Raw genomic sequence first — 25,424 nt, 5'->3', positions numbered from 1 at the left:
TTCATCAACACTGCACTCTGTCGAGCCATCCATCCAGTTTTCTAATAAGTCTGCATTACACAAGTCTCCAACGCTCTTCACTGACTTTTCTGACAGAGCAACGTCCGTCTGAGCCTCTTTGATTGAGGAACCTTGCAGATGAGCACTTGAAAAGCACATTTTCCTCAAGTGCATTGAGAGCAGCTCAAACTTATTTAGTTGCAAATGAATCTTCTTGGATGGATTTGTACTCCAACAATTCCATTCCTGATCCAGAACTCTGAGGCAGCAGCGTGTAGAGCAGACTCGGAGCCACAGTTAGCGCCTTTTCTCTCAAATTCCTCATCTTGCCCTCGTTCTTCACGACTGTTACCTAAAGCTGAATTCAAAGGTTTGTTCTGGATCTCTTGATGTTCGACTGGATTTCCCGCTGTAAGTCAGCCGGAGCAGACTTCCTACTTTGGCCTAGTTTGACTTTCAAAGTTTCAAAGTGTTTGGAGCAAATGCTCTCCCAGCTGAACTTCATACATGTTGGTGAATTAAACATTTACATCTGTAAACAACATGAACCAGTTCTGCTGAATTCCTAATTCCCCCCTGCAGCTGCTGAGTCAAATAATTGGAGTTTAGTGTGCAGTGTAAACTAACTCAAAAGGAAAACCTCGTCTTAATAAGAGATTGTAAAATATTCGTATCTTTAGTATAAATGTTGATGAGTGAATCCAGATGTCCTTTAAGCTGAAGGACAGCGGTTTTCCCAGCTGTCAGAAGTGAGTGACATTTGTTTTGCATTGGTTTTGTGCGGGCAGACCTCCTCTGCTGCAGAGACCTCTGATGAGCTGCCACGGCTCTATCAGCTCCATCTTTACTTTGATAGAACGGCAGCTCTGCGTTTCTGATCTGTTTTCCATTTCTCCACAGAGAAGTGGGTCAGCTGGTTTACAGAAATGCTAATTCCAGCTAGTAAGTTGTGTAGTTTAAATGATTCAGAGGGGCTTCCTCCCTGTACTAAAGGCTGTTTGTTTTCTTCCTTCAAGTGAGCTTCATTATGGAAGGGAAGCCCTCGGTTCTCTGCAGCGCCTCATTAGAAAGGAAAGACTTGAATTTGAGAGTGAAGTGGTTCCACTGTAACATAAGGAACCCAACTGAACTGTGGGACAGTTTTTACTTTGACGGACATTTGTGGAGGTTTCATTTTAAAGCCCCACTCCGACCAGCTTTTGGTTTATTCTCAAAGCGTTCCCAGTGGTCTTTTCATGATGATGATGATGATGATGATGATGATGATGATGCTGTTCTGAGCCAAACTCTAAACTCTTGTCTTTGTCTAGAGCATAACTTCTGCAGAGCGGCAGGAGTTCATTAGAAATCTGAGTTGTCTCAGAGTTGTGGGCAGGACCGTTTGCATGGATTGAACATGCGTTCATTTCCCATAACCCCTTAGTTTATGCGCTCTCTCGCTAGCTTACAGCCCCTCACAATCCCAGCCTAACAGTAGTCGTACAACGAAAATGGAGAGTAATATCAGAGCTGTACAGTTTAGATCCAGATTCCAGCTCAGACAGGGAAAACAAAGACGTTCATGGATCTATGTGTCCATGTACGCCATGCACAGTGGCCGCTGCTGGGCTGACAGAAACTGACCCTCTGTGTGTGTGTCATGTGTGTGTGTACGTGCAGCTTCCTGCAGACTTCAGCAGACTTCACCTGGCCGACGGCTTACACCCACAGGTGACCCACGTTTCCTCCAGCCACTCAGGATGTAGTATCACCAGCGACTCTGGAAGCAGCAGCCTGTCAGACATTTATCAGGTAAGGCCTCCGCTTGCAGGTGCTGGCTCCAGCCTCCGCCCTCCCGGTTTGATGCTTTCAACCCAAAGGCAGCCACCCCCATGGCGCTGACGTTAGAAGTGACCCGTGGTGGGATAGGGACTCCCTGATGTCATCAGGGAGACGCTTTTCTGCTACCAGCTTGAATGTTTTGCTGCTAGAGACGCTGCAGGAGTCTGAGAGGAGGTGCTGAGGCTCAGCCTGGGCCGAGCAGACCACCAGCTGCCGCTGCAGGTGCTGAGGCCTCCGTCCTGGCTCCACCTCTGCCTCCAGCAGGTGGAGAAGGGACGGAGGGGCGTCAATTTTTAAAGGAGAGAGTTGAAGTCATTTGAACAGGCATCAACTCAATAAGATAAAAAAACACCCAGAAAGGTCTTTCAATGGTGGACGTGCCCAAACATCTGCTACTCAGTCCTCTTTACCCTACAGATCCTCACGCTGTCACCTGCTGTGTGGGTGTGGGTGTGGGTGTAGGTGTGTTGTATGGCAGGAAGGTGTGCGTGTGCATGTGTGTGTGCGCGTGTGTGTGTTGGCTGGAACATGCTTTGTGGTATGATAGTAAGGTGTGTGTGTGTGGAACATGCTGTGGACTTCCTGCTGCAGTTCTCTGCATCTCTGCTCTCTGGTCTCTCTTCTCCTGTTGGCGTTTCCTGTTGAACCTCCTCCATCCGGGTTGCATTTTCTGCTTTTTAGGATTCACTGAGCTTCTGCCTGTGCATAATAGAAATAATGTGTTGGTGTTTTTCCACCTTTAGCCTCTCTGTTTTCAGATTCTGATGGTTTATGGATAAAAACAACAAAAAGGAATTTGTATTACACTTTTGTTTGACTCTTTCATTTCGTGTGGAATCTTTCTATGTTAAGGTTTCTTTTTACATTCATATGGTTTGATCTGGTCTGTTTAGCGTCTCTCCAGGTTATCTCTTTTAGTGTCAAACTGCTGTTTTGATCTTTGGCGTATTTATTTACACTTTGGGGTTTCTGAGTCCTCACTGAAGTGGTCTTCCGGCTGCTCCTTCAGTTCTTCCAGCATTCAATCACAAGAGGCTGATGCTGCAAAGAAAGGGAGGATTGAAGTTGTGTGCACGTTTCTCCGCTTTTGGTGCAGAAATGCAGTCTGCTGTGGTTTCCATGGTTACAGGGAAGGGCTGCACGACGTTCTCGCGTCACGGCCAAGATGGCGCTCTGTTTGCATCTAAATAAATCATGAAATCTGTCCTTTGAAAGCATCCAAGAATAGCGCTCATGAATTATTAACAGCCAGCTTGACTCCTGATGCTGACTGCCGGTTTATGGCTTTCTGCTACCTACATAGCATGAGCACGGACGAGGCTGCACTCTGGTTCTGGAACGACGGTCCCATTTCTCCCTGTTTTTCCTGAAGCACATTCAGGCTGTTCTGTCCTGAGTGGAGCTGTAGGTTGGATTCTCAGCTGTATTTGATTAACCAGACATTTGCCGTCTTGCTCCTGGCTTCATTGTCAGAATTTGGACAGAATTGAGCCGTGGCTCCGCCTCCACCTGAGTGTGTGCACCAATGAAGCTGAAGCGGCTGGTCACAAGCTGAATTTTTGATGAGCCCTTTCACATGGAAAATGAGCAGAAACGACACAGGGGCTCTGTGAGAGCCACGTAAAAAATTTAAGGCAGTCTCTCAGTCTGGGATGCAAAGATGCGTCTGACCCGGGGATTTTGCTGGCAGTTCGGGACGCAAACCTCCAGTGATTTTGTGAAGAAGCCAAAGGTGGAGCGCCGTTTTGGGGTACGATGGTTGTTCACGTATTTCTTCATCTGCTTCAGTTCCACTTGGAGATGTCTGGGTGTAGGCAGGCTGATCAGGCCATGTGGCCTTTCATCTGGGACAGATGCTCTTCCTCTGACGGGAGCAGAACGCTGCTAGTGCTGCTCCTGCTGTAATTGCATCGTCTCCTTGAAGTTTCTTCACCTGCTCCGCTCAGCGTGTGCTTTCAAAGAACAGAATCTGGCTGCAGTTGGATGAGTGGCAGGAGAGAGTGGATCTAATTGGCTGGTTTCTGTGTGCAGCAGTGCTTGGTGTGCAGTTCTGATGCCTGTCGTTCTGCACTAAAACACCAAAATGGGTCAAATCTGTGCCGCTTGACTTTTTGCTGTTCGTCTGTTGGAAAGGACGTGTCACTGTGGCAGAAGTAGAAGGGAGAAGTTTTCTGTTGGACGTTTGGGCTGCAGAGGTCCAGCCTAAAACCCTGCCGTCCATCTATCCAGCCTTCATTCCTCACCTCTCTCCTCCTCTTAGGCCACAGAGAACGAGCCGGGCGACATGGACCTGAGCGGCCTGCCGGAGACCGCCGTCGACTCCGAGGAGGACGACGATGAGGAGGACATCGAGCGAGCGTCGGACCCTCTGATGAGCCGGGACATTGTGCGGGACTGCCTGGAGAAGGACCCCATCGACCGCACAGACGATGACATAGGTGAGGAGGCGGTCGGGGGGGTTCTGTTAGCTCTTTGACCTCAGCCTCATGAGGCGGGTGCAGCAGTGGAGTGTCATCAGCAGCAGCAGCGACTTTACATTTGGGCTGAAGCCCGTGCTTCTGTCATTACAGAGCAGGCTTTCCAGTAATGCTGAAATCCGCATCCAGCTCTGGGTATCATGTCCCGCAAAGCTGCGACTCCACGCCGCTGCTAATCTCAGGCGTGTTAAAAGAGCGGGAACGCAGTGGGGCTGAGCTGCTGATGGGCTCTTAGAGAGGATGCTGAGAGAGAGGGAGGAGGTGGCGATCCCCTCCCCCCTCCCGATCTCTCCCCTGCACCCCCCTCTGCTGGCAGGGTTTTCTAGGTCACGCCATCGCATCCTCTCGCCTCACCTCTCCCAGCGCATTAAACTTTCACCGCTACTGCAGCTTCACGCACGTTGCTGTGGCCAAGCCAAGCCCAGGTCAGCCGGTGCACCAGAACCAGCCTCATTCTGAATTAGAACGCTTCAGGAACGTTTGGTTTTGTATTCATGTATGTGTTGACTCTGCTGTGCAGTGAACACATACATCATCATCATCATCTTCATCATCACAGAGCTTGTTTACTTTCTTGAGTTATCAGAGAATTGATGTGAATGCTACATCTGATATTCCTTTGAAGGAAACACACCAACATTGAATCCCTCTTCTCTATGTTTACATCTGGTCATGTGTAGAAACACTAACGCTGTGTGTGTTTCCACACATTCATGATGCTCGATCAACATGTGTGTTGTTCGCTGTGATGCTCTAGTCTGTTTTTGCGTTCTGCTAAAATAAACCAACTAGATGTGTAACGATGAATCCAACCAGATCGATCTGTCTGAAGCCACTTCCTGATTGAATGGACCTAAGCCATTCTAAAATCCAATCAAACGAGATTCATTGATAATCAGTATTGGAAAATACCATTTGGATTGAGGCACGGAGGAGAGCAAATATTTAAAGTCCCACTCCGATCTTCTTCTTTCAAAGTGTTCCCAGTGGTCTTTTCATGAAAATTAAGCCGTTTTTTTTGCCAAAATCCAAAAATCTGTGCTGTTTTCTAGGACCTAGTTTCTGCAGTGCGGCAGGTGTTCATTAGAAATTCACCTCTGAGTTGTGCTCAGGGCTGGTGGTGCAAAATAAGCCCGCCCCCTTCCCATCATTCTGTGTGCATGCTCTCTCACTAGCTTACAGCCCCTCACACCCCAAACCCAACATTACCAGTGAAACCAGCATAGTCATCAACATCAGATCCATCCATCCGTACGGTTCTGATCCAGATTCCAGCTCAGACCAGGAAAACAAAGACGTTCATGGATCCATTTGTCTGACAGTGGATGATGAGAATGGAGCAGAGCAGGGAGACTGTGGCTTGTCATAGTAACATGCTTTTTCAACTGCAATATTGCGTTTGCTGCTGATTTCCAATGATTTGATAAAGCAATACTCAAAAATCTATTTTTAATCTTGCTTCTCTTTATAAATATCCTCCATCATGGGGAAAAAACCCACTTGAGTATTTTAAAACACCATTTTATTGGGTCTTTAAAAACCCGGACTCTGCATCCACATTAGCTATGACAGAAATCTGAAAACATTTTTAAAGTTCACACGTGAAAGTCAAATCTGAAAACTCCCAGCTTTCATTTCATTCATGGAAATGAACTCCCTTTATCATTTATTACTACAACAGAGATGTGGAACTTTTAAATCTTTGGATTGAAAGATTTATCTTGGTGTTCTTAAGGCAGGTCTTGTTTGTGCTGTGGTGGGGGGGGACGCCCCTCCTGCTGTGTTTGGGGGGGCCGTCTCACAGACATCAGAGTGATGTGTCAGCCATTTCTGCTGGCTTTCTTCAAAGTTCACATCCACTGAATGGAGATGAAGCTTCATCTCCCTCCCCTGGCATGATTCTGCACTTGGCTCCATAGCCTCAGTGCAATGGTTCATTTCTGCAGTGGGCTTTCAGCCAAGACGCTTGAGGGGGCATTTCCCCCCACCCCCACCCCCTTTCAGAGTCTAGACTTTGAGTGTTTGCTGCTTTTCCTTAAATGCCTGTTCTGCTTCTCCTTTGTCCTTTAGAGCAATTACTGGAGTTCATGCATCAGCTGCCAGCGTTTGCTAACATGACCATGTCAGTGAGGAAGCAACTATGCGCCGTCATGGTGTTTGCTGTGGTGGAGCGTGCCGGCACCATCGTTCTTAACGATGGGGAGGAGGTGAGTGTGCTTGTGCCTGTCAGGGGGGTCTCCTCAGAACTTTACCTCTTCACACATCAGGTTTTTTCTCCATGTCATGTTTTTTTTCTGCTCTATTAAGCCTGAATGGCTGACGTCCCTCATTGTGGGGGCTCTGCAAGGCGTCTGCAGCCGCGCTCACTTTAGCAGTGTCCCTCAGGCCAGGCTGTGTGTCAGAGGAGATGCAGTCTGTCCTTGGGATGCTGCTGCAGGATTCTGATTCACTGAGCGCCGTTGCTGCCTTGCACAACAAACGCAAACATCTATTCCAACAGTCTGGAAATATTCATGATGAAATCAGGAAAACCGTTTATTTCTCCCTCAAGGTTTTTGTTGGAGAACAAAAGAATTCAAGTCAGAGATTCCAGAGTTTGGTCCAAATCCTCTTCATAAAAGAAACAGCTGCTTTCTAATAATCTCCGGATTAAAGGACACATTTGATTTAAGACTTTATTCACTTTTGAAAAACTTAAAGTTAAGTTTAAATACAAATACTAACCTAAAACAACCAGCATTAAGGTGAAGTCTCCAACAGACAAAACTAAAATAAAACAATTTCCTCTCCCAGAAAGCAATAAATCAGTTTTGTCAAAGTTTGATTTAAGAATAATGGATAAAACTTCAGCGTGTTCATGTTTTTGTGTAGAATATATAAACATGAATAAACATGAATATAATGTTGGTCTTTTTGTCTAAAATTGATCAAACATGCTGTGATTATAAAATTGTTCTTGAACAAACATAAAAAATAAATGACAGTTCTGAAAGAATGTCATTTATTTTGATTTTGTAAAGTTTACATGAAATTGCATTTTAATAAACTGGAGGGAAAAACAACAACCAGACCAAATTTCAACAAGTTTAGTTGAAAATTATTATTGAAAACTATCACAACTTTGAGGAAAAACAGCTTCAACTTTAATGTTCTGCGCCTCAATTATTACAAAAAGTGCAAATGAGACTGTAAATCAATACAGACTGTAATGTTTTGCTGCAGAATGTTTGTCAAAGAAGAAGTGGACCTTGACTCAATAAAGGCTGAAAAACACTGGACTAGTGTGAGCATTGGGTTCTAACCCCGGCTGCGTTCAGGCAGCCATTCTCAATAAAGTCTAAGCAAACACACGTACACAGAAATGTCGGGCTTCTCTGTCTGTTCTCCACGTGCAAATCGGGCGTTCAATGATGGTGCGCTGAAAGTTCAACCGGTTGAACGTGTCCACCCTTAACCGCAGCGCTGTGACCCATCGGGGACTCGGATTTGTGTTATCGTGTGGGTGGCGTCTGCTTCAAAACAGGGTCATACCCATCGTTGTAAACATGATCACAAAGAGGACAGTCATCGTGCTTTGTGCCCGGCCGGATTCGCAGACGGACATTTACAGGAAAGGACCAGGATGTTAACCACTTTGACGTTTCACATCAAGTTTTATCCCACTGTAGGAGGCAGACCGCGCTAGTAAGCAGTGAAACAAGAGGAGAAGAATCCCCCTCCCTGCCGCTCCTGCGTGTCCGGTGTGGACCCCGCCGGCACAGTGCGGGTTCATATAGCGCGTTCACACGCGGCCCGTGTGAATGCAGCATCAGGCTTCGGCAGGGCCGTGTTGTCTGCATGTGCTGGTCTGTGTTTAATCCAAGTCTCATGTCTCCAGCTGGACTCGTGGTCCGTGATCCTGAACGGGTCGGTGGAGGTGACGTACCCCGACAGCCGGACTGAAGTCCTGTGCATGGGCAACAGCTTCGGGGTGTCCCCCACCATGGAGAAGGAGTACATGAAAGGTGTCATGAAGACCAAGGTGGACGACTGCCAGGTGAGGGAGGGGCTCTGCGCTTCAGCGTGGAAACTTAGCAGGTCATGCATCTGCCCTCTTGATGCCAGATTTGCTCTGAACATCAGCCTCCTTTTGTCTGTGAGAATTACTGCTCTGCTGGGGGAGGGAGTCCCCATGAGCAACCAGCTCCAGCTTTCACTTCCCATTAGGTATTGAAACCATCAGAGGATGAGCCAACATGAAATTCTTCAGCTACGATTATTTACAAGAACATTTATGAATAGGAAGAGCCCCTTTTAAACCTGAGTCAAAACAGATCAAAAAGATGTCGTAGAAAATGTAAACCAGGTCAAAATGAAAACGATAGGTGTAAGGGAAGATCTGCTGGATGTTGACATCTGACTAAATGCAAAACAAAACTCCAGAAGAAGAAGAAGAAGAAGAAGAAACTACAAAAAAATCAATTTAAGTCTGAAGGTTTTTGTTTTCACCACAAAAAAAAACACGTTTTACCACAACTCTAAGATAAAAAGTAACCTTATGTAACAAAAGATGACATGAATACTATAAACCACTGATCCAAATTTACTGACTGTGACCATTACTGGTTAAAACAGACTGTAGGATGAGTGGCTGTTGCCACTCACTCCTTTGGTGTCTGAAATGTTTGAAGTTTTCTTCCAGACAGATCAGAAACAGACCTGAGGGTTAGGTGGAGGCAGCTGATTGGCTGATGGCAGAAGCTTGACCACATGCTCTTCAAGGTTCTTTGCTTTCAGTGTTGCTAACTGGCACTAGGGTTGCGCTCCGTCCTGCTCACCTGAGATTGATTATGACGGCGAGAACCTGATGAAGACGTTAAACGTTTACATCCAACCACTCAGCTCTTTCACTTCCAATTCATACCTTTTGTTTTCTTAAACGAGCCGTGTGTTTGTGTTGGTGTTGCTTGCTGGCTTCACATGCAACCAAAGAGTACAGCGCCCTCTTCTGGACCAGAAACCTCATCACCTCCCTAAAGCCCGGGGAAGTCTGGGAAAAGAGAAGGTTAGGAAATAGAATCCAACATGATCAAGAAGTAATTGTGGCTAAAAAAAATATAATATTTAAATTCCTAAAAACAATGAATCAACTGTTGATGTCTGCCTCACATGTGATGGATTAAGTGAATATAATGTTTCAAAATCATCTCAGGGAAAAATGAAAAACAACATTCTGGTCTTTTTAGTGTCTGCATTTACATGCACACTTAGTACCAAACGCAGCCATGTTACTGCCCTCACTCCATCATCTGACCTGGAAGGTGGGTTTCAGGAGAAGCCTGCTGGGAAGGACAGTTGTATTCAGAGCACTGGTCCTTTGAGTTGGTAAAAGGAGGAGGATGGAGTACCTGCCCTCATTTCTGATAGCTGCTCATCAGCTGTCGGAGTTCCCTGCATCCTGATCCAATGTGTCCATCATGAGAGAGTTACTGTGTTATACCAAGATGGCCCACGATCACGCTTCATGACATGGAGGTTTTGAAGCTAAGAACTAGTGTGGATGGCAGACATCTCTGCTGTGTCATGAATGCAACAACAGGACCCACCCCCACCCCCACAAAAGGCTTTCTATGGATGGTTTACCTGTCTGACTGTTGTGTTGGTTCTGTCTGTGTGTTGTCAGTTTGTGTGTATAGCCCAGCAAGAGTACTGCTGCATCCTCAACCAGGTGGAGAAGAACATGCAGAGGGTTGAGGAAGAAGGAGAGATCGTTATGGTGAAAGAGCACCGGGAACTGGATCGCACCGGCACCAGGAAAGGTCACATCGTCATCAAGGTGACACATCAACTGCAAAGCATTGACTGGCCTGTTGGATTGCTTGAATGACGGTTTCATCCACTATGTCTCCATCTCAGGGCACAGCTGAACGCCTCACCATGCACCTGGTGGAGGAGCATTCAGTGGTGGACCCCACCTACATTGAAGACTTCCTGCTGACCTACAGGACCTTCCTCTCTAGCCCCATGGTTGTGGGCAAGAAGCTCCTGGAGTGGTTTCATGACCCCAGCCTCAGGGACAAGGTATGGGCTGAGTGTGGGAGTGGGGAGGGGGCCACCTCCACCTTCCCCTGGGGGCTTCCCCACCTGAGCTGCTGTGGTGTTTCCAGGTTACCCGGGTGGTTTTGCTGTGGGTGAACAATCACTTCAACGACTTTGAGGGCGACCCCGCCATGACCCGCTTTCTGGAGGAGTTTGAAAACATGCTGGAGAAAGAAGTAAGAGTCCAGCCTGTGATGGTTCACCGTTCAGCAGGACAGAGCCACTGATGCTTCACCTGTGTTCTCCCCTCAGAAAATGTGTGGACACCTCAGACTGTTAAACATAGCGTGTGCTGCCAAAGCCAAGCCGCGGCTGGTGACGCTGACCAAGCCGTCCAGGGACTCTCCTCTGGGGTTCAGCCTCCTGGGAGGGCAGGAGAAAGGCTCTCGCATCTTCATTGATGCTGTGGAGCCGGGGAGCAAGGCAGCAGAAGTTGGCCTTAAACGTGGAGATCAGGTACGAGTCCTCACCTGGTTTTACTTTGCAAATCCATTTGCTTCTGTATCTTCTAGAGACATGAGGGGGAGGGGGGGGGACTCTGAAATAGCTCCGTTCTTTAACTGGGGGCTGCAATCTGCAGTCTGTGGCACAAATACTTGAACTCCTTTTTATTATTTTGTGTTTAGTTCTACCAGATGTTCAAATGTTGGTTTCTGGGGTGTGAAGTTGAACTCTGCAGAGGCGATCATGTCAACCGCTCAGCCTTTTTCCACACTGCAGGCCACTCAGCTTTAGAAAAGTCTCCTAATCCCTGAAAGCAGTTTGGCTGTTGGGATGCGAGTTAAGCTCTGCAGTTGTTTCTCCTGAAGGAATCAGACCAGCTGACGTCTTCAGGGGAATTTACTCCGTCACTCATGCCAGTTTTTAAGGCTGATCATCCTCTGGACTCTTAAATCCAGTCCAGGGTGTTTGTCATGAAGCCATGCAGGATCCATTTGTCTCTGAGCTCAGCAGTTTGACAGACTGAGGCCGACCTCTGGGCCTGTAAGTCCATCTGTACAGGCTGATCTGAACAGCTGATGGTTGATGTGAGCTGAAGGTTCTCTATGAAACAGCCTCTTAAGTCAGTCCATGTTGCCACAAGGCTGTTTGTTTTTGTGACATCATCAGGTATGACACAACCAACAACGAACTTTGTTGTTCCTTGTGAGATAATTTAGCCACATGTGAGTTTGTGAATGAGTCGTACTTAGAAGAAGTACAGTCCAGATCAGCAGTCTCCTGTGTCTGAAGCTGCAGCAGCGACGAACGCTGGAGTTCATCCTGATGGGAGCTGCAGTCTTTGACCATCGGGGGTTTTTGGCTCCATCGTTGCCTAAATGTGGATATTGACCGAAGACTCAATATCCACAGACTTCAAAAACATGTTTACATGTCTCTCACAGTAACTGGAACTGTGTTTTCTTTGACATATTCTGTTTTTTTGTATCCTCTGTGATATAGGATCCAGGATAAATCTAAGTATTGTCAGCAGTTTGTGTTTCAGACGAGACAAGTTTCCTTTTTGACCACCTCTGATCTTTTTGTTGGTGAAACCCAAACATCTGTGTGGTTTCTGTACGTTTGTGGATGTAAACGAGTCTTTCAGCCCCCCCCTGCTCGTCAGCATCAGCCAGGACCTTCAAACCAGCTGACAGGTCTGTCTGTGTTCCTTTTGCAGATCTTGGAGGTCAATGGACAGAATTTTGAAAATGTCCAGCTCAGCAAAGCCAGTGAGATTCTGAAGAACAACACCCACTTGTCCATAACTGTGAAGACAAATCTTTTAGGTAAAGCCTTCCATCCTCCATTAGGTTTGGAGGTTTGGAGCTCATTTTTTTACCTCACTGTTGCTGTTCAGTGTTTAAGGAGCTGCTAACACGGCCTGAGCACGACCACGACACGGACGTGGAGGACGACCACGACAGGAAGAACGGGGCTCCCCACCAGCCAAAGATTGGAGATATCAAGAAGGCCAGCCGCCACTCCATCCCGGACCTGGCGGTGGACGTGGAGCAGGTGATGGGTCTGGAGAAAGCCAGCAAGAAGGCCAAAGCCAACACGGTCGGAGGACGCAACAAGTTAAAGAAGATCTTTGACAAGACGCTCACCAGCATCCTGCCTCCCAAACCATACAAGTAAAGCCCTTTGTGATTCTAAAGCACCCTAAGCACCCAGCTGATACAGGTCACCCCCACAGTTGATACTATTCATTTACTTCAGTTCAGCCGCTGAATGTCTTCTGTTCTGTCAAATGCAGACATCACCCTCTGCCTCCTGTTAACAGAACTTCTCCTTGGTGCCTGTTCTTCCTGTTTCCATAGCGACGTTTGCGTGGGCCAATCACAGGATGACAGCATACTGGGGATGAAGCAGTCCAAGCAGATCCCACCCGCGCTGCCGGTCAGTGGAAACTTGTCGTCCTCAAACCCAGACCTCCTGCAGTCGCACCACCGCATCCTGGACTTCAACAACCAGCCTGGTGGGTTTCTCCTGCTGAAAGGAAGGAAGCGAGTGGTTGATCAGATAGAGCTGCATAGAGAAGGAATGCTGTGGAGGAGAAACAGAAAGGGTTTCCCTACACTGACCTGTCTTCCTCGTGTTCTGTGTTTCAGTACCGGTCCTTCTGAGTGAGTACTTTGGTGCTGTGTGCTCGCAGCTGTCTCATGCAGCCTGCAGGGTGGCGCTTTTGATCACAGGGGCAATGTTGGGAGGCCTTGGGGGTGTTTTTAATTAAAGTTTAAGCTTCGAGTTCAGCCCAAATCGCTGGTGTGGGGTGTTTTCTAATCCAACCATTCATGTGAACAGTGATCAAACATAGTTCAGCGTCTGTGCTGACGGGCCTGCTTTCCCTCTGCAGACATGTCAGACCAAGTGCTGCGGGTTTTCAAGGCAGACCAGCAGTCGCGGTACATCATGATCGGAAAGGACACCACGGCTAAGGAGGTGGTGGTCCAGGCCATCAGGGAGTTCGCTCTGACTGCAGCCCCGGAGGCGTACTCGCTGTGTGAGGTGTCTGTCACTCCGGAGGGGGTCATTAAGCAGCGCCGCTTACCTGACCAACTTTCAAAACTGGCTGACAGGATTCAGCTGAGCGGCAGGTAATCCCATCCGTGCCGGCACATCACTGCTCACAATCACTTCAGATTTTTAAAACCTGCTAGCTCTGCCAAACCTTAGCCACATGAAATGGATTCTGAAACACCCCAAACTTCTGTTGTACCCCCCCCTCCATCAGATACTACCTGAAAAGCAACATGGAGACGGAGACATTATGCTCGGACGAGGATGCCCAGGACCTCCTACGAGAAGGCCAGATCTCCCTGCTGCAGCTCAGCACTGTGGAAGTGGCCACGCAGCTCTCCATGCGAGCTTTTGAGTTGTTCTGCGCCATCGAGCCCACCGAGTACATCGATGACCTGTTCAAGCGGCGCTCAAAGACGGGTTCTGCCAGCCTGAAGCGCTTCGAGGAGGCCATCAACCACGAGACCTTCTGGGTGGCCTCAGAGGTGACGCGGGAGCCTAACCAGCTCAAGCGGATGAAGATCATCAAGCATTTCATCAAGATTGCCCTACACTGTCGAGAGTGTAAGAACTTCAGCTCCATGTTTGCCATCATCAGGTGAGTCTGGCGGCCTCACGCCTTTGTCTTCTGTTCTCTGCCAACGTTCCTGAACGTGAGAAGGACTGCTGTCTGTCCTCTCCCCACAGTGGCTTGAACTTAGCTCCAGTCTCCAGACTGAGGGGAACATGGGAGAAACTACCCAGCAAGTATGAGAAGCTGTTTGGGGACCTGCAGGACCTTTTTGACCCGTCTAGGAATATGGCCAAGTACCGCAACGTTCTGAACAACCAGAACCTCCAGCCACCAATCATCCCTCTGTTCCCAGTCATCAAGAAGGACCTGACCTTCCTGCATGAAGGTAGAAAACACAAAAACTGAGCTCGACGCAGGCTGACAGAGCGGCGTTCACAGCCGTGCTGTCTGTGTCTAGTTCCACTGATGGAAGCATGAGCATCAGCATGTCTGCCAGCATTCTGAAGAGGAGACGTTTGCAGAAGAGCAGCTTCTCTTTTCTATCTTCAGGGTGCTTCTTTCATGTCTTCACAAACAAACTACTATCTTTCCCAATCTTTAAAGTAAAAGTCACATTTTGGCTGAGGGAAATCAGGGTCCAGCTGAGTGGAGCTGCCTTTTCTCTCAGCCCCCCAGAGTGGACTTTCATGCTGTTGTCTGAGCTGCAGTTTGATGTTTGGAGCTGATAAGATTCACGTTTACCTCTCAATCCAACAGGCAACGACTCTAAAGTGGACGGCCTGGTGAACTTTGAGAAGCTGAGGATGATTGCTAAAGAAATCCGCCACGTGGGTCGGATGGCGTCTGTTAACATGGACCCGGCGCTTATGTTTCGGACCAGGTGAGGTCCTGGTTCCATGCGTTTAACGAGTGAGGTCAGCCAGTCCTGTCCCGTTTCTGCACCCCGCTCCTTCCCGAGCTCCAGACATGGAGACGCGCTCGGAGCTCCTGCAGGAGCGTCTTCTGTCCAGTGATGTCCGCTCCGTAGTGTCACTGTTCGATCCCCTTTCTGCTGATTTTCACGTGGTTCTTTGGTGAAATTGGTTCTCTTTGGTGATCTTGGTGGTCTTTTCTGTCCTAAGCTGTGTCTACTCTCTTTTCTTTCTGCTCATACACCCTTTGACCCCTCCCTCCCACGCTTCTTTGTCCATGGCACCCATCCTTTAGGAAGAAGAAATGGAGAAGTTTAGGGTAAGTTGGTGACACTTTGCACTGCTGCACAGCAGCCTGTCCTCCTAAGCATGTGCTCCCTCCGGCTCTCCTGACGCCTCCCTTTTGTGTACCAGTTTGGGTTGAACTGTCCCACTAACCTGCCTGTCACTAACCTGAACATGACGAATCAAAGCGGCATTTGCAGACCAGCAGCGTGCACACATGCGTCAGAGCATGCAGCCTCCTTCAGACCTTCACCTGTCCTCCGGCTTTGGTCGGCCTGTCAGAAAAACATTCTTTATTCCTGCTTTACATTCTTGTGGTCACGTGGAAGACGCTGCATACCAAACCTGTAATGGGAAGCACCGTGCAGCTACCTGGAAAGAACCCAAACATTTCTGTTCTGAACTTTCAGATCCTTTTTCACGTAGAACATTCATGTTTTACAGCCATTTTACTCATTATGGAGTCGATTACATCTGAGATTTACATAATATGTCTGAATGACATAATCATGAAAACAAGGGTATTTCTAGCTGAAGCTGTCCCCCCATCAGTCCTCTGATGATAGACTGAAACCACATGTTACTTAACTTCAAACTCTCATGACTGAGTCAGGCCACAGAAATGTAAACTGAGAGTACCACGCCCCCCTGCTCCTCTGCTATTGGATAAACTCTCCTCCCTCTGCTGCCTGGAATGTGTGGAATGAGTAGAAAAAACTTGCATGTCCCAGTCCCCCCCCCCCCCCCCCCCCAGTGTTTATTGCAGTGCATTTATTAAGTACATGTCTGTCCTCTGCCGTCCATGTGCCCTCATCAGGTCTCTCAGTCAGGGTAGTGCCAACGCGGCTGTGCTGGATGTCAATCAAACGGGCGGCCATAAGAAGCGGGTGCGGCGCAGTTCCTTCCTGAACGCCAAAAAGCTTTACGAGGACGCGCAGATGGCCCGGAAGGTCAAACAGTACCTGTCCAACCTGAGCCTAGAAACCAACGAGGAGAGTCTGCAGACGCTTTCGCTGCAGTGTGAATCTTCCATCAGTACATGTGAGGCTCACACACAAAGCCACGCAGATATTTATCCATCAGCTCTCTGTGTGGGGAGTGCTAACGTTAATGATAGAGTTCTGAAGGAGCCTGTTGGACCCAAACAGTCAATAGAAATACCCTTTGGGTTGTTTGTTGTAGGACAGACTGCTGCTCAATTAAAATCTTCTGACACACACTTCATCCCATCTTTTAAAATGTAGAGCAGCAGAAAAGAGACTTGGTTTTCATTTCTTTTGAATTGCTCAGTGCCCAAGAATACCGGCGGGAAACGGCCGGACACCTCCCCAGTTGTGTCCAGAGCAGCGAGCCAGCAAAGAGGCCAGCTCGCCAAAGGGAACCAGGCCCTGCAGGTCCCCGCTGTGGCCTTGCACCCATCCCGAAAGAGAGTGCCAGTCAAGGATCTGCCACCCTTTGGTGAGAGGAAGAGCCCCACCCCCCTAAAGCTCCTCTGCAACAGCTTTGCCCCACAGAGTGTGCCTGACGACACCCCCACCCCCAACATGCTAATTTTGCTCATGTTTTTTGTGTACAGGCACCAGTTCACCCCAGTCCCTGAAGAAGATCCTCTCTCTGTCTGAGGAGGGAAACGAACGGCATCGCAAGCCCCCAGAGGACACCGTGTCCAACGCCTCTTCCCAGCTCTCCTCCCCACCCACCTCCCCACAAAGCTCACCCAAGAAGGGTAAGCCAATAATCTCTTAACTCTCCTAAAGTCCACTGGCTCTGCCACAGTGTGGCACTGGCGCCTCCTGGTGGCTGCATTGTCTTCTCCCTTCACTGACTGCTACATGTTACACAAAGCTAAAGCAGTAATGAGATGCAGCTTCTGTCCTGGAGGTCAGACAGAGAGAGGACGACACCAGAGGAGACATTCTGGATTATTTTAGTACAACAAGCCAAGGGAGTAACAAAAAACCCTACAACATACAGAGCAAGTGAACATAGATGACCGCTGGTAACACACAATACAGTAGTGCTTAAGTGGGTCTATTCAATGTTGGTTAGAGAGCAGAGGTACCGTTAAAGTAGATATAGGAATAAATGTGAAGAAAAACAAGTACAGTGCCTCGTGAAAGTATTCGCCCCCCCCTTGAATTTTTCAACTGTTTGCCACATTTCATGCTGCATACATAAAGATATAAAACTGTAATTTTTGGTAAAGAATCAACAACTAGTTGAACACAATCATGAAGTGGAATGAAATGTATTGGATATGTCAAACTTTTCAAACAAATAAAAAAGTGAAAATGTATTCAGCCCCCATAAGTTAATACTTTGTAGCTCCACCTTTTGCAGTGATTCCAGCTGTAAGTCTCTTGGGGTTTGTCTCTATCAGTTTTGCACATCAAGAGACTGAAGTTTTTACCCGTTCCTCCTTGAAACAGCTGGAGGTCAGTGAGGTTGGATGGACAGCGTTTGTGAACAGCAGTTTTCAGTTCTTTCCACAGATTCTCGATGGATTCAGGTCTGGACTTTGACTTGGCCATTCTAACAGTTGGATATGTTTATCTGTGAACCATTCCACTGTAGATTTTCTTTATGTTTTGGATCATTGTCTTGTTGGAAGACAAATCTCAGTCCCAGTCTCAGGTCTTTTGCAGACTTCATCAGGTTTTCTTCCAGAATGCTCCTGGATTTGGCTCCATCCATCTTCCCATCAATTCTAACCATCCTCCCTGTCCCTGCTGAAGAAAAGCAGGCCCCAACCATCATGCTGCCACCACCATGTTTGACAGTGGGGATGGTGTGTTCAGTGTTGCTTTTACATCAAACATTACGTTTTGCATTGTTCCTAAAAAGTTGGATTTTGGTTAATCTGAGCAGAGCTCCGTCTTCCACATGTTGGGTGTGTCTCCCAGGTGGCTTGTGTGTAACTTCAAACAACACTTTTTATGGATATCTTTAAGAAATGGCTTTCCTCTTGCCACTCTTCCATAAAGGCCAGATTAGTGCAGTAAAAGACTGATTGTTGTCCTGTGGACAGACTCTGATCAGTCTCCTCCTAGTTTAAGCTGAAAGTTTAGATGGACGGCCGGGTCTTTGTAGATCTGCAGTGGTCTGATACTCCTTCCATATCCATATCATCATTTGCACAGTGCTCCTTGGAATGTTTAAAGCTTGAGGAAATCTTTTTGTATCTAAATCTGGCTTTAAACTTCTCCACAACAGTATCTCGGACCTGCCTGGTGTGTTCCTGGTTCTTCATGATGCTCTCTGCCATTTAAATTCTGTTCTTTTATTTTATTTATCATCATTAGTCATGTAGGTCATCATTGGATCATTCAGAGATCCTCATTGAACATCTGGAGAGGGTTTGCTGCACTGAAAGAAAAGGGGCTGAATACTTTATTTCAGTTTTTCTATTTGTTAAACAAGTTTGAAATGTCCAAAAAATGTCGTTCCACTTCATGATTGTGTTCCACTTATTTTTGATTCTTCCCTAAAAATTACAGTTTTATATCTTTATGTTTGCAGCCTGAAATGTAGCAAAAGGTGGAAAAGTTCAGGGGGGGCGAATACTTTCCAAAGGCACTGTATACCATATTAAAAACCTATTAACCCTTGTGCTATCTTAGATGACCCCCCCCTTCCATTGACGTGTTCTCCCTACCATGACAAAGGTGGATAAAGGTGGAAAGATTTCATGTAATCCATGGACACCAGTGAAGATCACAAATCATTGAAGAAAAAGGTTCAGAGCACTGTCTAGTGGGTCTAGATGACCCAACTCCCAATGGTAAAGTGCCTAGGATAGCACAAGGGTTAATACCAAATACTAATACAAAAACACCATTATACCCATGAGTACGACAATACCATTAGAATAGATAGAGATCAAAACAATACTAACAGTATATTTGGGGTTGATTTTGTCTAGTTTGGGTGGTTTAAGTGTTAAAGTGTCAATAGTATTGTTAAAAGAATACTGAAGACTTTGGCATCATTATTGTTAGATCTTAAAGCAAAAAAAATTAAAGTACTAAAATAGCAATAAACGTACTAATAAAGATGAATAATATGTGTTGTTGTTCACCTTTTGGTAAATCCCCTCAGTGGTTGTCACAGGTGGTTTGGTACAGAGTTTTACGCCGAATGTCCTTTCTGACACCACCCTGCATTCATTCCAGGCTGGGGACAGGCACAGGGAGACCCAGACTTGCCCCCCCTTGTAGCTATGTACTTAAGCAGTAGTCTGAAGGGTCTTACCAAAGGACCCGCACTGGATGAAGCTCATCACGTCCTTTGATTTCCCATTTGCCAGTCCTGTACTTAATCAACTTATATGTAGAGAAACAGTTGTAGTGATTTGTTCATACGTTAGTACTAGTGTATTGAATTGTTTGAATAATTATTTCTTATGGATTTTCGTGTTGAAATGGTTCTGATATTTGTTGTGGTTGAGCCTGCTGTTGTTTAGCTAATGTTGTCACAGAGGTGTGTCCGTGGGGGCCAGCAGGTCTTCAGGAACAGAACAGGTGAGAGTGACACAGGTGAAGAGAAACCAAACGGCTGACATGCAGGACTGTTACCCATGGACCTCAGCTGTTCAATGGGACATTCCTGCCGTCTGCATCAACCTCTGTTGGTTCTGAAGACTTTGTCTGCTGTTCCATCCATCCAGATGCTCTGTGTCATGCTAAAGCCCAGAACGACCCCCCCCTGGCTGTGTCTGTGATTTGTGTTGCTGGATGTCCTCAGAGATCTTGTTTAATGCCGAGTTGGATCCCATTTCTGAACTTAAACGTTCGCCTCCTGAGCTGAACATCATTCTCATTTCCAAAATAACAAGAAGGAGCTTGTTCTTTCCTCTGGTCATGAAGCTTCTTCTCCTCTAAAAGCTGCCGGCATCTTGACCTCTGTTCCAGGGTACGGCCGAATGGGCGACGCCTACTCAGACTCTGGGCACAGTGAGATCTCGTCCCGCTCCAGTCTGGTCAGTAACTCCTCCTTCGACATGACTCAGGAGGAGAGGAGGCTGCGTCACTCTGGGGGAGTGGGGGAATTCCACAGCGGCGGACCCCGGATGGAACGGAGAGCCACCACCGACGCTGACCAGTACAGCCTGGGGTGAGAACTCTGAGACCTGTGGTCGTTTGTCCTTTACCTGACGGGGTCTGAGCTCAGCCTCCTTCTGCCGTGTCTCAGGTCGTACTCGTCGATGCAGGACTGTCGGGGCATTTACGCCGGCTGTCCCACCGTGCTGTCCTCCCCCAGCTCAGAGGAGCTAACCCAGGATCAAGGGGACCGCGTCTCTCTTGACGCTGCAGACAGCGGCCGCGGCTCTTGGACTTCCTGTTCCTCCGGCTCCCATGACAACATCCAGACCATGCAGCAGGGGCGCAGCTGGGAGACTCTTCTTTTGGGTGGAGGTAGCAGTGGGGGTAGCATTGGAGGACCTGAGATCTTAGGGGGCTTAGGGGGTCATGCTGCTCTGTGGGCAGCGCAGACCAGGGCCAGCTGGGCATCCGTCAGCTCTTCCTCGTCCTCGGCGGCGTACTGGGGGGAGGACTCCGAAGGAGACACGGGAACCATCAAGAGGAGAGGCGGAAAGGACGTGAACGCAGATGCAGAGACCAGCAGCATCACCTCCACAGGCTCCGAGGAGGCCAAGCTGCTCAGCCGGCCCACTCCATCACCGATCCCATCGGGGGGTAGGAGTGTTTTTGGAGTGTTGTGTGGCTTGTGGGAATGGATTTGGCAAATCTCTACATTAAAACGATTCTGTTGTAATTAGAAACACAAAGTTTTCAGTGAGTTCCAAGGGTAAAAAGTTAGAGTTCCACTTCTGGACCTGTGCAGTAGACCCGGTCTGCTGGGGTCATTTATTCACACATTTGAACAGCTGATGAACAGCTGATGAACAGCTGATGAACAGCTGATGAACAGCTCACAAATCAAAGCTTTTCTTTCTTCTGTTTCAGCCCGAAAGGACGGCCGTTACCGGGAACCTCCCCCAACTCCCCCCGGCTACACCGCCCTAACCATCTCTGATCTCTCTGAGGGCCAGCACCCTCCTCCACCCGCCCCCACATCCACAGCCACCCACTCAGGCCGCCGCCCACCTGACTACACAACAGCACTGCAACGCTCGCGCATGGTTACTCAGTCACCCGACTCCCACCAGGCGCAGCAGGGCTCCAAGCATCGGGGGGCCGGCCCCCAGCGCACATGCTCACCAGCTGAGGGGCAGGAGCCTGAGGAGGAGGAGGAGGAGGGTGAGTCCATGTCAGCCAAACTAGTCGCTGTGAAGAGAGTGACGTCCGCACACACACCAGAGACTCCCAGACCATGAAAGGGTGGGGGGTTAGCTGGCAGGGCCCCCTGCACCAGGCAGGTAAACACCAACTTATTGGGTCTGCCCCCACTCCAGTAAACCTGCATGTGAGGAAGAATCACTGGATGAACCCTTTACACGTCCCCTCACCCACACCTGTGGAGGCTGTTTGACATTAGAGGTAAGGGGGGGGGCTGTCCCTCACCTGAAAGCATCTACGTCAGGCTGCTGCCAGACTGGAGACATGTCTGTACCGGATAGCGTGCACGTCTGTGCCAGAACATGTCTGTACCGGATAGCGTGCATGTCTGTGCCAGAACATGTCTGTACCGGATAGCGTGCACGTCTGTGCCAGAGCACGGCACGTCTCCCAGCTACAGGACTTAAGTCGTGAACACAGTGTGTGTTTGTTGTGTTTGTTGACAAACCCCCTTAGAAGTCCTTGTCCTTCATAAGTACATCTTTGGTGGATGATCTGTATTTTTGAGAGAACAGGCCTGTTTCCACGGAAACAAGCTTTCACCTCATGAATGTGGTTGATTCTGGAGGTTTGGGCTCAGGTCTGACCTTCAGGTCTGACCTTCAGGTCTGACCTTCAGGTCCAGCCTGAGCCCTGTGAGCCTCAGCAGGCGTCCGTGATGTTTTCTAACTGAAGGTTCCTCTCCAACAGACCTTGTTCTCAGTGTCCTCTGGTGAGCCTGCATGGACCGCTTGTGTTCTTCGTGTGTGTGGTTGTTGTACAGCGAGGTTCTGTTTGGGGTTCTGAGCTGAGGGATGGACGTCTGACTGAAACAGTTGATGATGCTGCTCCTCTGAATTGGACTGAGCAGCTCCAGCAGTCGGACCTTCAGGACCCGTGAGGCTTCAGTGAAGGACAGAACTCAGGAAACGGTGGATAAACGGGTTCAGCTAACAGCTGCCTGCTCCACTGTTTGAAACCTTTAGTGGTGATGATCATGATGACATCATTCAGGCTGAGCGCAGAGAACACCTGCAGACGTGCACAAACGTGCACGTGCTCTGGCACAGGTGTGTCCGGGAGCAGGTCTGCATCGCTGTGCTAGGTTTGGTCTTTGGGATGGAACCTGAAACGGGTCTGGTGGTTCTGGTCGGGAAGCTGCAGCAGAAGTTTGAAGCTGCATTGTCTTGTTTTTCTGCGTGCTCGTAACCCCCCCTCCCCATGTGTGTGTGTCCACAGAGGACGAGCAGGTGTCGGCGGTCTGAGGACGCCAGCTTGCGCCCCCCAACTGCAGTAGCTTGAAGGGACAGACGTGCCTGCCTCCTCCCCTCAGCTGCCCCTTCCTCCCCCCCTGCCTTAAAGCATCATGGGGAGTTGAAGAACCCTGCATGCTGAAAATACTGTGAAGAACCGAAGAGAGACCATGAAGAGGCACCCGGCACTGCGGACACGGGACCCAAACCCAACGGGGGCTGGTGTCCCGCCCCACACCATCAACCAGACGGACGTCTCTGCTAGCAGTGGACCCCCCCCCTCTAACTGTTAAGGCAGCAGCATTGTGAAGAGTCCTGCTTCCTCTGCACTTTGATGGAGAAGCAGTCGGGGACAGCAGCTGACTCCTCTCACCCCCCCTCCTGATTGCACTCTGAGGTCAGCCCATCTGTGCCTGAACGGAGGAGTTCCTGAAATCCAGTGTTATCCAACCCCCCAGGGGCCACACGTGTGCGCACGCCCCGCCTCGCCTCTCATGGACCCGTGTAAACGAATGCAGTTCCAGTCCAAGCACTTTTAGCACGGCTGCAGGGCCCCCACCACAGAGACCCCCGCGTCCCGTTCTGTCCAGAAGCACAGCCGCTCGGAATCACAAGGAGCGATCAAAGGGGGGGCTCAGAGTAGCCAGGCCGCCCGCCGCACATTTCAGAGGTCATGAGACATCCACCACTTCCTGTACAGACTGGCCCTTCACAATAAGAGTGTCCCCTGACAGATGTGAGTGCTGTGAGTGTCCAAGCGCCTTATGATGACAGTCCCCCCACAGCAGTATTCAATCAGACTTTAATGGAGTCAAATGCCTTAGTCACAACTCTTCCCTTTGCTCCTGTTGACTGAGAGGAAGAAGAGGCTGCCCCTCTTCCTCGCTCTGACGCCTCCAAACATCCAATCTTGCCCTGATTGGCACCGTCGGTCCAAATGACTGCAGACTCTTTTCTCCTCCACTGCGGTGGAGAAGGCGATGTATGAAGTACAGTTCTGCCAGTCATAGAGGGTCGGGCCCCCCCCCTGGAGAGGTTCTGATCACATTGATCAGCCTCTGATCCCACATGGGGGAGAACCATGAATGCGGTTCTGGACGGCCCGCCAACATTTCCCTTGTAAACCTGATCTTTTGTACTGGCAGCAGATTGTTAATAACTTGTTTGTAATACCGTGGTGACATGAATCATTCTCTCTGAGGGTCATGTGTGTGTCAGCACGGCCCCTCATGTTTTGAAAAATAAACGTTGCACAAAAAGTATCAGAGTACAGATAGATAAGTGTAGTGGGTAGAGCTGCTGCTGCTGCTGCGTTTGATGTCAGTGAGAAATGTACATTTAGCTCGTGATGACTTCTTTATTCTTTCTTGTACTACTTTAACCTGTATGTCTTTTAAAAAGACAAGTGGTGGAGTATGCATCGGTTGTTTTGTATTTTTAATACAATAATTGTACATATTGGTTATATTTTTGTTCAAAAGTGATATGTTTATGCCTCAACATCCGGTTTATATGAAGCTGGGGATCAATAAAAGCGCATAAAGGTCTGGGTTTTAATGCACTTCTTCTCTTTTGTCCTGATACCAGTCAGTGTTGGAAGAAGTGATGAACCGGACTGGACCGGTTCTCCGCCCAGACTTTTCTATGTGACCCCCGCTGGGTCAGAATGAATAAAAAGACACATTTCAGTCTTTTCCTGATTTCCTTTTCTTGTCTTGTTATCTTGAGATCTGCAGAAAACCACATTTGGTTTCTGTTTTTGTAATAAAATTCTGTTGGTGAAACCTCTTCTGCACTCCAGGAATGTGTTTTAGCCAGAGTGAGTGTTGCTGCTGGTTTTTGCAGTTTCATCTCCACCGACTGCCTGCAGGAACCCGACTGACGTCCCACTGGAGGAAAACGATGAGAAACCTTCACTCCACTCCACGTCTGCTGCTTTTCAGCACTAAAATCCAGTTCTGCTATCAAAACCTTCAGCAGACTCCTGCTTCCTCTGGCTTTGATCAACTTGACGGGTTTTGAAATGAGCTGGAACTTTCTCAAATCAACATTCTCTGTTGAAGCTGAGGCTCATTAAGCTTCCTGAACGTGTTCTCAGTGGTTTCAGCCACTGCTGTTTCTTGTGCTTCATGAAACTTCAGAGAGCATCTTCAGATTTCTCCCATCTCTAGTTTGGTTGGAAAGAGGATGCTTTGAGTGCTGTGGTCTGCAGCCTCTACTTGGCTCCCATCTTCCATCCGCCTCAGCTTCTTCCTCTGTGTGTCTGCAGGTGACGCCCCTCCCTCCCTCACACACACACACACACCTGCTGCAGCTGCTCTATAAATCCACCTCATGAATTATGGCATCCAGAGGATGAAGGTTCTCTGAGTCTCAGTGTGTCTCCCTCCTACAGCCGTACGACGATGGTCTGCTGTCGCTCACACACATTCAGCATACAAAGTGCTTTTCTTTGTCTTGCTCACAGATTAGCTTAACTTTCTGAAAGCAGAGTTTTTCTTTATTATAATGTAGAAAGTGGAATAGATTCATTTTTGTGACACTAAATCCAGAAACATCTTTTTGATTTTCACATGTGTATTGAAAGGACCATGACTGTGCACGAGTCTTCACAGCCTTTGAAGTTCACATGTCCTACGTTTCCTCGGATCCTCCTTCAGATGTTTCTAAAGCTTCTGGACTTGTGGTGATCTCCGTGGATTGGGGGTGTGAGGCCCCCACAGCGGCCCACACGAGGTCCCTGCGCAGACAGATGAAGTCAGAGCAGAAAGCAAACCCGCCGCCAAAGTATTTCTCTGTAGATT

The 25,424-nt window shown here is 48.4% G+C and overlaps 1 protein-coding gene across 16 annotated transcripts in view; it reads left to right on the top strand.

The window, feature by feature from the left end:
- The window catches only part of rapgef2b (Rap guanine nucleotide exchange factor 2b), a 95,866-nt gene extending 71,458 nt beyond the window's left edge, over nt 1-24,408 (top strand). For 5 of the 16 annotated variants that reach the window (XM_078953842.1, XM_078953840.1, XM_078953852.1 and 2 more), the window contains 24 exons: nt 1,660-1,791; nt 4,082-4,259; nt 6,369-6,505; nt 8,176-8,334; nt 9,961-10,113; nt 10,194-10,358; nt 10,445-10,552; nt 10,629-10,832; nt 12,037-12,145; nt 12,217-12,493; nt 12,680-12,837; nt 12,971-12,985; nt 13,216-13,456; nt 13,594-13,977; nt 14,067-14,278; nt 14,650-14,773; nt 15,100-15,123; nt 15,907-16,130; nt 16,380-16,547; nt 16,666-16,815; nt 20,000-20,201; nt 20,280-20,785; nt 21,056-21,349; nt 22,607-24,408. In XM_078953842.1, the coding sequence (XP_078809968.1) occupies nt 1,660-1,791; nt 4,082-4,259; nt 6,369-6,505; nt 8,176-8,334; nt 9,961-10,113; nt 10,194-10,358; nt 10,445-10,552; nt 10,629-10,832; nt 12,037-12,145; nt 12,217-12,493; nt 12,680-12,837; nt 12,971-12,985; nt 13,216-13,456; nt 13,594-13,977; nt 14,067-14,278; nt 14,650-14,773; nt 15,100-15,123; nt 15,907-16,130; nt 16,380-16,547; nt 16,666-16,815; nt 20,000-20,201; nt 20,280-20,785; nt 21,056-21,349; nt 22,607-22,632 (4,350 nt within the window). In that variant the 3' untranslated portion in view covers nt 22,633-24,408. The remainder of the gene's footprint in view (nt 1-1,659; nt 1,792-4,081; nt 4,260-6,368; nt 6,506-8,175; nt 8,335-9,960; nt 10,114-10,193; nt 10,359-10,444; nt 10,553-10,628; nt 10,833-12,036; nt 12,146-12,216; nt 12,494-12,679; nt 12,838-12,970; nt 12,986-13,215; nt 13,457-13,593; nt 13,978-14,066; nt 14,279-14,649; nt 14,774-15,099; nt 15,124-15,906; nt 16,131-16,379; nt 16,548-16,665; nt 16,816-19,999; nt 20,202-20,279; nt 20,786-21,055; nt 21,350-22,606) is intronic. The other 11 variants (XM_078953844.1, XM_078953841.1, XM_078953854.1 and 8 more) reach the window with 6 other exon arrangements.
- The last annotated feature ends 1,016 nt before the right edge of the window (nt 24,409-25,424 follow it).

The sequence above is a fragment of the Oryzias latipes genome, chromosome 10 (genome assembly GCF_053564925.1).
Source record: "Oryzias latipes strain Hd-rR chromosome 10, Olatipes_Hd-rR_3.1".
Taxonomy (NCBI): domain Eukaryota; kingdom Metazoa; phylum Chordata; class Actinopteri; order Beloniformes; family Adrianichthyidae; genus Oryzias; species Oryzias latipes.
Note: the sequence above shows the minus strand (reverse complement) of the source record. Positions and strands in the feature narration are given on the sequence as shown.